This window comes from Symphalangus syndactylus, chromosome 24 (assembly GCF_028878055.3).
Source record: "Symphalangus syndactylus isolate Jambi chromosome 24, NHGRI_mSymSyn1-v2.1_pri, whole genome shotgun sequence".
NCBI classification, from domain to species: Eukaryota; Metazoa; Chordata; class Mammalia; order Primates; family Hylobatidae; genus Symphalangus; species Symphalangus syndactylus.
This window is the reverse complement of record NC_072446.2, coordinates 57512057-57524730: the sequence shown is the minus strand read 5'-3', so window position 1 is coordinate 57524730 and position 12674 is coordinate 57512057. Positions and strand designations below refer to the sequence as shown.

At 41.0% G+C, this 12674-nt stretch overlaps 1 protein-coding gene across 9 annotated transcripts in view; it reads left to right on the top strand.

Moving 5' to 3' along the window:
* SEC23B (SEC23 homolog B, COPII coat complex component) overlaps window positions 1–11544 on the top strand; it is a 54569-nt gene extending 43025 nt beyond the window's left edge. For all 9 annotated transcript variants that reach the window (XM_055265261.2, XM_063633904.1, XM_055265262.2 and 6 more), the window contains 4 exons: window positions 1538–1624; window positions 4661–4816; window positions 5508–5573; window positions 11072–11544. In XM_055265261.2, the coding sequence (XP_055121236.2) occupies window positions 1538–1624; window positions 4661–4816; window positions 5508–5573; window positions 11072–11161 (399 nt within the window). In that variant the 3' untranslated portion in view covers window positions 11162–11544. The remainder of the gene's footprint in view (window positions 1–1537; window positions 1625–4660; window positions 4817–5507; window positions 5574–11071) is intronic.
* Window positions 11545–12674: the final 1130 nt, after the last annotated feature.

The following is a 12674-nucleotide window of genomic DNA, read 5'->3' as shown; positions in this document are numbered from 1 at the left end:
TTATGTAAAAATGTTACATGAAAAAAAGTCAAAATAGAAACGTTTCTAAATATTCCCTGCAAAAATAAAGAACTATATGGAAAAAAAGAAAAAAAATCATTATTTGTTGTACTTGGGTACACATTTAAAAATTTTCTTTTTCAAGTACCACTTACTTTTATTATTGAAATAATTGCTAAAATAGCAGGCGGATCACGTGACATCAGGAGTTTGAGACCAGCCTGGCCAACGTGGCGAAACCCCATCTCTACTAAACATACAAAAATTAGCTGGGCATGGCACCAGTAATCCCAGCTACTTGGGAGGCTGAGGCTGGAGAATCGCTTGAACCTGGTAGGCGGAGGCTGCAGTGAGTTGAGATTGCGCCACTGCATTCCAGCCTGGGCAACAGAGCAAGACTCCCTCTCAAAAAATAAAAAGAAAAAAGAAATAATTACATATATAAAAATAATATATGTATATGTAAATATAATAAATTATATATGTATATGTAAATATATGTATATGTAAATATTATATATGTATATGTATATATAAAAATTATATATATAAATATAAATTATATACTTATATAATATAAAATATTACTTACAAATAAATAATAAACATATATTTTTTGAGATGGGGTGTCTGTCACCCAGGTTGGAGTACAGTGGTGCGATCTTGGCTCACTGCAACCTCCACCTCCCAGGTTCAGGTGATCCTCCCACTTCAGCCTCCTGAATAGCTAGGACCACAGGCACGTGCCACTACAGCCCGGCTAATTTTTTGTGTTTTTGGTAGAGACGGGGTTTTGCCATGTTGCCCAGGCTGGTTTTGAACTCCTGGGCTCAAGTGATCTGCCTGCCTTGGCCTCTCAAAGTTCTAGGTTTACAGGCGTGAGCCACCACGCCCAGCCATAATTTATATTTTGTAGTAAACTTTAAAAACTTGTATTAAGTGCTGTTTTTCATATAGGTATCCGTATTCTGTCTCATCTACAGAGAATGTCTGTAGAGATTGCTAAAATACATACAAAACTGAGAATATTCAGAATTATTTTTCGTTCCAAGATCAAAAGGTATGATTAAGCCTGGTCAACCTGGTCAACATAGTGTGAGACCCTGTCTTTACAAAAAATAAAAAATTAGTTGGGCATGGTGGCATGCACCTGTAGCCTCAGCTACTCAGGAGGCTGAGGTGGGAGGGTCACTTGAGCCCAGGAGGTCGAAGCTGCAGTGAGCCAGGGTCACATCACTTTACTGCAGCCTGGGCAACAGAGCAACACCCTGACTCTTAAAAAAAAAAAGGTATCATTAATCTCCCTTCTCAGTTGATGAGGAATTATTTGGAGCTTATTTTTCCTACAAAGTTGAGAATGAGTCAGGAGCAGAAAGTGGAAGTGTGTCAGGAAGAAAAGGGGTGACTCACTGTGCTGGGCACCATTTGTAAATAGCGTTTGCTGTGGATACCAGACATGGGATCAGGGTCGGGTGGAAGTGGTTGCTGTGTGGGAGCATGGAAGACCAATGCCATCTTTCTCTCTCTTTTTCTTCAGCCAGTACTCTTGGATAGCAGCAGCATTCTAGCTGACAGAATTTTGCTGATGGATACTTTCTTTCAAATTGTCATTTATCTTGGTGAGGTAAGATGATATTATTAATTAATTAATTTCTTTTTGTTTTTAAATTGGAGAAAAGGCATACACATTTAAGGTGGACACAAGGAGAATTATTGTCCTTAACTATGGTTTTTGTTTTATTCTCTTATTAATTTAGGTTTTTAATGACATTTGTAACCACAGTTTGGGCTTAGAAAGTGCAGTGGCTTTTATTCTAGTAAATCCCTGGAGTATTTGTATATTTAATAATTTTAATAATATTTGCTGTTAAGTATGGGCCGGGTGCAGTGGCTCATACCTGTAATCCCAGCACTTTGGGAAGCTGAGCTGGGCAGATCACCTGAGGTCAGGAGTTTGAAACCAGCCTGACCAACATGGCAAAACCACATCTCTACTAAAAATACAAAAGTTAGCCAGGCGTGGTGGCACACACCTGTAGTCCCAGCTACTTGGGAGGCTGAGGTGGGAGAATCACTTAAACCTGGGAGGTTGAGGTTGTAGTGAGCTGAGATCACACCACTGCATTCCAGCCTGGTCAACAGAGTGAAACTCTATCTCAAAAAATAATAATAATAATATATGTTGTAAAAAAATCTCAGGTGGTTCTTTTAAATCACTGTAAATTATTACCTTCAAAGTTAGGCAAAATTCATTTTTTCTCCTCAGTAAATATTTTATACATACTGCTGTTCTTTCAGCATTATATACATACTGCTGTTCTTTCAGAGTTAGCGTTTAGAGCTAAAGTTGTACTTTGACGAAATAACATGGCCCAGGGAACTTTACGCTGTGTCTGTGGATCCCTAGGATGGCTGTGGATAGCTTTCAGTCCATTTCTTTCTCAGTAGGGTTCATGCCCTGAGAAAGGGAATGGCTCCTCTGAATTATTTGCATCTTTATGGCAAAAAAATCCTTTAATGGAGATGATGGTGGTATTTATATTCAGCGATGCCTTTTCTTCTATTGTATGTTCTCTACCTTCATTAAATTGGTTATTGATTTGGTTTCCTAGTGGCCAACCATGAGAAATGATTTCTGATGTCATGAAAAGATATAAATTGTGTTTCAGGATTCCTTCAGTAACTTAGAAAGTATTAGTTTTCTAATACTCCTAAGTATTTTATAACTTTAAACTTTTTTCAGCATATTAACACCCAATCTGCTAGCCACTTGCACACAAGTGCTAGGCTGTCAGTAATAGTCCTAGACTGAGAGCTGGGTGACCAGCTGCTCTTCCCACTGGGACCTTTGGTATCAGTACAGTTGGCCCTCCATATCCACGGGTTCCACCTCTGCAGATTCAATCAACTGCAGGTTAAAAATAATTTTGAAATAATAATAAAAAATAATACAAATAAAATATACAGCACAGGCCAGGTGTGGTAGTTCATGCCTGTAATCCCAGCATGTTGGGAGGCCGAGGCGGGCAGATCATCTGAGGTCAGGAGTTCAAGACCAGTCTGGCCAACATAGTGAAACCCTGTCTCTACTAAAAATACAAAAATTAGCTGGGCGTGGTGGCAGACGCCTGTAATCCCAGCTGCTCGGGAGGCTAAGGCAGGAGAATCACTTGAACTCGGGAAGTGGAGGTTTCAGTGAGCCAAGATCGCACCACTGCACTCCAGCCTGGATGACAGAGTGAGACTCTGTCTCAAAAAACAAAACAAAAAAAACCAAAAAAACAGCACAAGAACGATTTATATAGTCTCTACATTGTATTAGATATTATAAGTAATCTAAAGATGATTTAAAGTGTATGGGAAGATGTACATCAGTTATATGCAAATACTATGCCATTTTGTATGAGGGACTTGAGGATCTATGGAATTTGGTATTGGGAGGAGTGGTCTTAGAACCAATCTCATGGATACCGAGGGCCGACTGTACTAAGGATGAAGCTTTCTTTGCCTTAAGCTCATCTCCTTATCGACATTTCTTTTGTAACCCCGATCCTGTTCATTCACTTGTTTATTGAGCACCTTCTTGTGCAAGTGAGGGGTTCTAAGGATAAAGACAGTGACATTGCTCTCACCTTCCCAAAGTCCTGAGCGTGCTGAATGCGAGTGTTCTTATGAACTCCTGGACCCTGGTGAGCTCATGGGCATTTCCCATAGGCCAACAGTCAATCACAGCATTTAGACCTGGAAAACGGTAACTGCCACTCTGAGAAGGGGCGAGTAGGCTACAGGAGGCATATGATGAGAATCCCCTGCCTGGAGCCATGTTAATGGCTCTGTTAAGACACATTGCACACTTGCTGTAGCCTCTTTCTCCATTGTCTTCTTGTTCTCCTAAATAATGAGCGAAAGCACTTCATTTATTTATAAAGGTATATGAATCAGTTAATGAATGTTTCTTGATTTCCTGTGTATACAAGATATTTTCTAGACCAGTTGCTGATGAGTATAAAAGAAGGAAGGGTGATAAAATGTGTAGCGTAGTCAGGGAGACAGATTGTCTGCTTTCCACAGTTTAGCACATGACTTCTCCTCACTGCCTGATCAACACTCATACTTTGATTCTTACAGCTTTTGTCTCCTTTGCCAAGGGTACCCCAATTCAGGACCCAGGGGGAGCAGGGGATGGGGGTGAGTCAGTTGCACCCAAGTCTGTATGACTACTGCTCACTGGAGGAGTGTAATATGTGTGCCGTTAGGAAAGGAGATGGGGGAGTGGAGTCTGTGTGGGCAGCCAACAAATCCCTTTCCTTACTGTGCGGAGATGAGAGGCTAGACTGAGTGATAACAGTGGAAGTGGAAAAGGAGGGAGGCCGCCGCACCTTGGGATGAGTAATCCACGGGCTTTGTTAACTAGTTGATATAGAAGAAAGGAGGCATGAGTGACACCTGACATTCCTGGGGGAATGCACAGGTGGGGGCGTCTTCCTCCTGCTTCTCCTCCTGCCAGTAGCTCTGCTTTGCTCTCCCTCTGAAGCTTGTCATTTTTGACATTAGACTTCTTCACTAGACAAGCTCTGGGTGGCGATGGTAGAATGTCAGTGTCAGTGAAGGCTGTTATTACAGTTTCCACAGTAGTTTTGGTTGGTTCGTTTCTGTGTAGACCATAGCCCAGTGGCGTAAAGCTGGCTACCAGGACATGCCCGAGTATGAAAACTTCAAGCACCTTCTGCAGGCACCACTGGATGATGCTCAAGAAATTCTGCAAGCGCGCTTCCCGATGCCACGTTACATTAACACAGAGCATGGAGGCAGTCAGGTGAGTGAGCTGAGTTCTAACTCCAGTGGTTTGTTCGTTTTATGATAGATTGTTATTGCTATACATCTAAACAGGATGGTTAATATTTTACGTGATGACATAAATTGACACACAGGTAATCTTCCAAATATGGCTTCTTTTTAAATGAGTGGTCAGGCCGGGCGCAGTGGCTGATGCCTGTAATCCCAGCACTTTGGGAGGCCGAGGCGGGCGGATCATGAGGTCAGGAGATCGAGACCATCCTGGCTAACACGGTGAAACCCCGTCTCTACTAAAAATACAAAAAATTAGCTGGGCGTGGTGGCGGGCATCTGTAGTCCCAGCTATTCGGGAGGCTGAGGCAGAAGAATGGCGTGAACCCAGGAGGCAGAGCTTGCAGTGAGCTGAGATCGAGCCACTGCACTCCAGCTGGAGCTACAGAGTGAGAACTCTGTCTCAAAAATAAATAAATAAAAATGAGTGGTCAAAATACGCTTATGTAAAGGGATTGCCAAGATAAAATACATATTTTATGTTTTAGGATCCTTAAATGGAGAGCCAGTGGGCTTAAGCTAAAGAAATAGATTACTGTGCAGTAAAACAATTCTAATTTAACCAAAGAAATGTTGTAAAGACTTATCTTTTTTCTGTTACGTTAATATTAATGTCACTTTTTAATCTTTAAATCTTTTTTTTGTTGTTGTTGTTAAAGGCTCGATTCCTTTTGTCCAAAGTGAACCCATCTCAGACACACAATAACCTCTATGCTTGGGGACAGGTAAGAAATTTTCAGGTATTTGGGGAGGATGCTAAGCTAGTTTTTTTTTAGACTTGTTTTAAAATTCTACAAATTGGATCTCTTTTGGCCTGGAGACAGAATAACTGCGTAACTTGGGTATTTTGCTGGGGAGTAGCAGGGAGGGAAACAACTTGAATAACATTGCTGGGCCGGAGGTTGAGGGGGCTCCCTGGGTGGGTCCCCTTCCACCATATACAGCAGAACATACCAAGTTCAGGCCAGAGGACAGAGCACTATACTGTGGCCTCCATGGGGGTCTCTGCCATCACACAGCCTCATGGCTCCTAGTCCTCTCCCCACCAAGAATACAGGGCAACTTGTCACCATCGGTTTTGCCGCCTCCTCACTTTCCAGCCTAATTCCTTCCCTTTTCCTCCCCCGCCGCCCCGGCCCGATTACTACTTTATCTAACTGCTCCCAGCATTTATGTCTCTCTCAGATGAGTCTTTCCTTTCATTCTGTTTTCTTAAAACATTTTTAAATTAAATTTTTTTGAGATATTGTTAATTTACATGTAGTTGTAAGAAATAATACAGAGAGATCACCCGTATCTTTTACCCATTTTCCCTTAGTGTTAACATCTTGCAAAAACAATAATACAGTATCACAACTGGGATATTGAGATTTTTAAGGTCAAGATGTGCAGCATTTCCATCACCACACTTATTATGCACTTTATTTCTATTATTGTTACATTGTAATATATAATGAAATAATTGTACAACTCACCATAATGTAGAATCAGTGGGAGCCCTGAGCTTGTTTTCCTGCAACTAGATGGTTCCAGCTGGGGGTGACGGGAGACAGTGACAGATCATCAGGCATTAGATTCTCATGAGGAGCGTGCAACCTAGATCCCTCACATGCGTTGTTCACAATAGAGTTTGCACTCCTATTAGAATCTAATACTGCTACTGATCTGATGGGAGGTGGAGCTCAGGCAGTAATGCGAGTGATGGGGAGCAGCTATAAATACAAATGAAGCTTCACTCACTTACCTGCCACTCATCTGGTGTGTGGCCTGGTTCCTAACAGGCCATGGACTGGTACTGTCCATGGCCTGCGGTTGGGGACCCCTGATTTAAAGTGTATGGGAGGGTATGCATAGGTTATCTGCAAATGCTACACCATTTTGTATTAGGGACTTGAGCATTTGTGGATTTGGGGATCCACAGGAGGTCCTAAAACCATTCCCCCACAGATACTGAGGGATGACTGTATATAGAAATACAATTGACTTTGGTATGTTTATCTTGTATTCTGTGACCTTCCTGAGTCACTTACTACTCTTAGGAGTTTTCTTGTAAATTTCTTAGAAATTTCTACTTAGACAATCATGTCATCTGCAAGCCAGGGACAGTTTTATTTCTTTTCAATCTGAATGACTTTTACTTTATTTTCTCAAAGAATCAGCTCTTCATTTCATTGACTTTATTATCTTTTTATTTTCAATTTCATTGATTGCTGCTCTAGTCATTATTATTTCCTCTCTCCTGTTTGCAGTAGGTTTTTAAAAACTTTTTCGGCTGGGTGCGGTGGCTCACGCCTGTAATCCCAGCACTTTGGGAGGCCAAGGTAGGCAGATCACGAGGTCAGGAGTTCAAGACCAGCCTAGCCAACACAGTGAAACCCCGTCTCTACCAAAAATACAAAAATTAGCTGGTGTGGTGGCACGCGCCTGTAGTCCCAGCTACTCGGGTGGCTGAGGCAGGGGCATTGCCTGAACCCAGGAGGCGGAGGTTGCAGTGAGCTGAGATCACGCCACTGCACTCCAGCCTGGGCAACAGAGCAAGACGCTATCTTGAAAAACAAAAAGAAGAAGTGAATTTATTATAGACTGTATAGTTGGGTCATGGTTTTTAATGCACTCTGCTGAGCTCTCTTACTTGGTATATTTAGACCATTTATATATAATGTAATTAATGATATGTTAGGGCTTAAGTGTGCCATTTTATTTTTTGTTTTCTGCTTTTCTTTTTTCATTTCATTTTGTGTACTTTTTTCCTGCCTTCGTTGTGTGTACTTTTCTCCTGCCTTCCCATGAGTTATTTGAACATGTTTTAGGATTCCTTTCTGACTTGTTTGTAATGTTTTTGAGGGTATCTCCTTATTTAGCTTTTTAAGTGGTTGCTTCTAAGTGCCCTAGGTTTTTTTATTTTAATTGAGATGAGGTCTTGCTATGTTGCCTAGGCTGGTCCTAAACTCCTGAGGTCAAGCGATCCTCCCACCCCAGCCTCCCAAAGTGCTGGGATTATAGGCATGAGCCACCACACCTGGCCAGGCCCTAGGTATTACATCATTTATGCATAACTTATCACAGTCTACTGGTGTTTAAGCGAAGTCTAGAGACCTTACCCTTTTTTCATCACTTTACTCTCCCCCATCGGTAATATAATTATGTTAAATATTTCCTCTGCATACATTTAGTATCACATCAGTGTTACAATTTTTGTTTCAAGCATCAAACATAATTGATGTCTTAAAAGAAAAACCTATTTATCTACATGGTTGCTTTTATTGTTTTCTTTCTTTTTAGAGATCTTTTAGCCATTCTTTTTTTCTTTTTTCTTTTTTTTTTTTGTTTTGTTTTTTGAGACGGAGTTTTGCACTTGTTGCCCAGGCTGGAGTGCAAAGACGGGATCTCAGCTCACCGCAACCTCCGCCTCTGGGTTCAAGCAATTCTCCTGCCTCAGCCTCCCGAGTAGCTGGGATTACATGCATGCACCACCACGCCTGGATAATTTTGTATTTTTAGTAGAGAGAGGGTTTCTCCATGTTGGTCAGGCTGGTCTCAAACTCCTGACCTCAGGTGATCTGCGTGCCTCAGCCTCCCAAAGTGCTGGGATTACAGGCATGAGCCACCGTGCCTGGCCTACTTTTAACCGTTCTTTTAGAATAGGTCTGCTGGTGATAGATTTTTAGTTTTCTTTTATTTGAGAATGTCTTGATGTCCCTTTCATTTCTGAAGAATATTTTCTCTGCATATAGGATTCTGACTAACAGCCCTTTTCTTTAAGCAGTTGAAAAATATTGTGCTGCTTCCTCTGGCCTTTATGGTTTCTTATGAAAAGTTCACTGTCAGTCTCATTGTTTTCCCCTGTAGAGAAGGTGTCATTTTCCTCTGGCTGCTTCCAGTAGTCTTTTTCTGTTGTTAGTTTTCAGGGTGGATGGGCAGGGGCAGAGAAGAAAGTGTAATTACGACATGTCTTGGCATGGATTTCTCTGGGTTTATCCTGTTTTGGTTTACTCAGCTTTTTGCTTCTGTAGGTTTATATCTCTTGCCAAATAGGAAAGTTTTCAGTCATTATTTCTTTGAATGCCTTTTCACCTGCTCTCTTTTCTTTCTTTCTTGACATCCAGTGACATGAATGTTAGATCTTTTGCAGTACCCCAGGTACTACATTTCCATGTATTCTCTTTCTTTTGTTCATTTGGGTAACTTCTATTATTTTGTCTTCCAGTGTATTGATTCTTTGTTCTGTTCTCTTTCTGCATTGAACCTATGCACTGCGCTTTTTGTTTGTCACTGTATTTTTCAGTTACAAAATTTCCTTTTGGTTCTCCATGACTTCCACTTCTTTCCTGGGACCTTGTTTCTTTGCTGAGGCTTCCTATTTTTTCATTTGTTTCAAGTGTGTTTGTAATTGCTCATGAAGCATTTTTATCATGGCTGTTTTAAAATCTTTGTCAGGTGATTCTAACATTGTTGTCAACTTAGTGTTAACACCTGTCAATTGTCTTTTTAAATTTAGGTGGAGGTCTTGGTAATCACTTTGTATAAGTGATTTTTTGATTGAAACTTGGACACTTGAGTGAGTGTATGAGACCCTGGATCTTATTAAACCTGCCACTTTTCGCCGATTTTTTCTTACACTACTCTGACAGGGAAGGTGGTGGTGGGGGTGTCGGGGGCACTGGTGGGCTCCATTACTGCCAGGTGGAGAAGTCCAGGTTTTCCACTGGACTCTGTTGACACCTGGGGGCGCCTAGTGGTTTCTTGCTACTGCTTAGTGGGAATAGGAGTTCCAGCTCCCCTATAGCCTCCAGTGACACCGCTGTGGAGATGGCCTTGTTACAGCCGGGTGATGGTGAAAGTCCTGACCCCTCCTCCAGGCCTCTGATGCCACCCCAGTAGGCAGGGGGAGGGACATATATTTTTGCCAGGTTGCAGTGGAAGTCCAGGCTCCCCAGATGGCCTCTACTGACACCACAGGGGTAGGAAAATTTCTTACTTGGCCATTGGGGATGAACTTCCTGGTTCCATACTTAGCCTTCTTTGCCACCATCTTGGTGGGAGTGTTGGAGTGCCTTGTTACTGCCTTGTGAGGGTAGAAATTTTAGCTGCTCACCCAGCCTTTGCTGGTTCAGGTAGGTCAGGGCCACAGTTTTTCATCTCATTTTTGCCTGGAGTACAGTGGTTATTATCTAAGATTGTTCTGTCTTGCTAGGCTGCTTTAGTCCTTTGGCTAGAGAAAGTGGGTGTTTTTTGTTGTTTTGTTTTGTTTGAGTCTGTGCTCAGTGACAATTTGCCAGCTTCCTCAGCTCCACATTCGGAGTATATGAGGCATAAGAAAGCCCAAGGAACTCACTGCTGTGGTTCCTTGGGTCCCAAGGTCTTTAGTTTGTCTTCTGTCTTCTCTCCACCTTTAAAAGTCTTCTTATGTTTGGTTTATATAAGATGCCCAAGGTTTTCAGTTGTACTTAGTGGGAGGAATAGACAAAAGTATATCTTCTACTCCTTCTTCCTCGAAATCCTCTGAAAACATTTTGATCATGCTTACACTTTTCTAACAGTATGGTTTCATTTTAGAAAATTTGAATATGTTTTTAAAAATAAGAAAATTTAAATTACCTAGAATCATTATTTAAAGAGTTAACTATTTCCAGCTTTTTTCTACGTAATATAAAGTGTATTATTGTGTGTGTGTGTTTGTGTGTATATATATATATTTTTTAATTTCTTTACAAAATTGGAATCTTACTACCAATTGAGGTTTCTATTCAATTTTTCCCATAACATTAATAAAATTATAAGCTTTTTCTGATATTTGAAATATCCATCTGTTCAGTGGAGGTACCAGTTCACTTGTTTGTGGGTACACCATTATCCAGCTTCTGTGGTAAGGAGAGCACTTAAGAGGAAAGGCAGGCATGTGGGCCTCCGTGAGCTCACATTGGTGGGGAGCTAGACCCTGGGTACTTCATCAGGACTGTGGAGAAGAGGGTAAAGTAGAAGGCCTGATGCTCAAAACTAGCAGGCGGTGGTGGCCTGATCTCGGCGTCCAGGAAAGGGTTTTGTGAGGAAATTGTGCTTCAGTCAAAAGAAGTCGTTAGTGAGGCAGATGATAGGGTGGTGGGAGTACTTGTAGCAGAGGGGACAACACCTGTGAATGTTCTGAGGGAAGGTGCTTGACAGCTCGTGAATTCTAACCAGCTTCTAAGATATCTGCCAACTAATCTTTATCATTACATTTCAGGAAACTGGAGCACCCATCCTAACTGATGATGTTAGCCTGCAGGTGTTCATGGACCATTTGAAGAAGCTGGCTGTCTCCAGTGCCTGTTAAGCTGAGGATGCAACCAGGAAATGCAACGGTGTCAGATTGTGTTCAAAATGTCTAGAAAGGCTTAATAACATTCCTGTTACTTTTCTAGCAGATTTTAACAAATAATCAAGGAAATTTTGTATGTAACTCTTTAGATTATAATTTATTTGTATTCCTGTCTTTGTCCTTTTTCTTGCACTATTAAAATTATAAGGTCATAAATGTTTTGGTACTTGTAGATGTTTATGTGCTTTTTGTATCCTAACTTTTAGAATCTAAATAAAATCAGAGGTAATGTATTTTGGCAACTTGTTTAGGTGAGAATGTTAATGATCATAAAGGAAATAAATCTAGATGCAGAAAGTACTGGCTAAAATATTGCTAATACAAACGTGATTTCCTGAGGTCTCTGTGTGTGTGTATGTGTTTTAAGTGACTTCCTTAAGAGGTGTTTGCTGAACCTAATCCTCATAATTAAAGTAATATATATGCAGGATCAAAATGAAACAAATACCTTATCCTAAAGAGCTTATAACAAATAAGTTACCTCCACTCTATAAACTCAGACCTACTTTTTGAAGATAACTGCTTTTAACCTCTCCTTACAAGATTTTTGTTGTTGATGTATTTAATTTTAGCCCATGTCTCAATTCTCATTTTCAAAGAATCAATATATTAATATGCCTTTGGTCATTTTTGTATTTTTATTTTTATATTATCAGGATTGGTAAAATGTATATTCTGGGTCATGTACAGAGGCTCACACCTGTAATCCCAGTGCTTTAGGAGGCCAACGCAGGAGACTCACTTGAGGCCAGGAGTTTGAGACCAGCCTGGGCAACATAGCGAGACTGTCTCTACAAAAAATTTTAAAAGTTACTGGGCCATGGTGGTGTGTGACTGTAGTCCGTCCTAGCTACTTGGGAGGCTAAGGCAGGAGGATCACTTGAGCCCAGGAGTTCAAGGCTGTAGTGGGCTCTGATCATGCCACTGCACTCCAGCCTGGGTGGGAGAGCAAGACCCTGTTTCAGGAAAAAAAAGAAATTATATTCTGGCCTATTATCATATTTTTTGTCACTAAGTTGATTGTGAAAGCTGAAAGCTCCTAAGAAGCATTTACACAGTCGTGATGATGCAAATATTGTTCAAGTCCAAGCCAGGTAGGATGACATTTTTCTCTAGGGTGCTAGTGTCCCAGTCAGTCCCTATGCCACTTGTAGGAAAACATTCCAAAGGACAGAATCAGAGTTACTTTCTTACATTCTGTCATGTTGGCTTGCTCCCTATTTGGATTATGATTTCTTAGATTTGCTGTGGTTTTCCCCAGAATTTCTAAATTTTGTTTGCTTTTTGAGAGAAGAAATATTTTGCTATTTACTAAGAAATTCTAGCTTATTCTACTGAATGAAGTCCATGTTTTTCTTCTTTGGAGACCACTGATGTCCCCTTTTAAGGGGGGCCAATAACTTTGACCTACTGCACAACTGTCATCCAGGAATTTCTTCTGTTTGGAATCTAGGGTTAGTTCCACTCT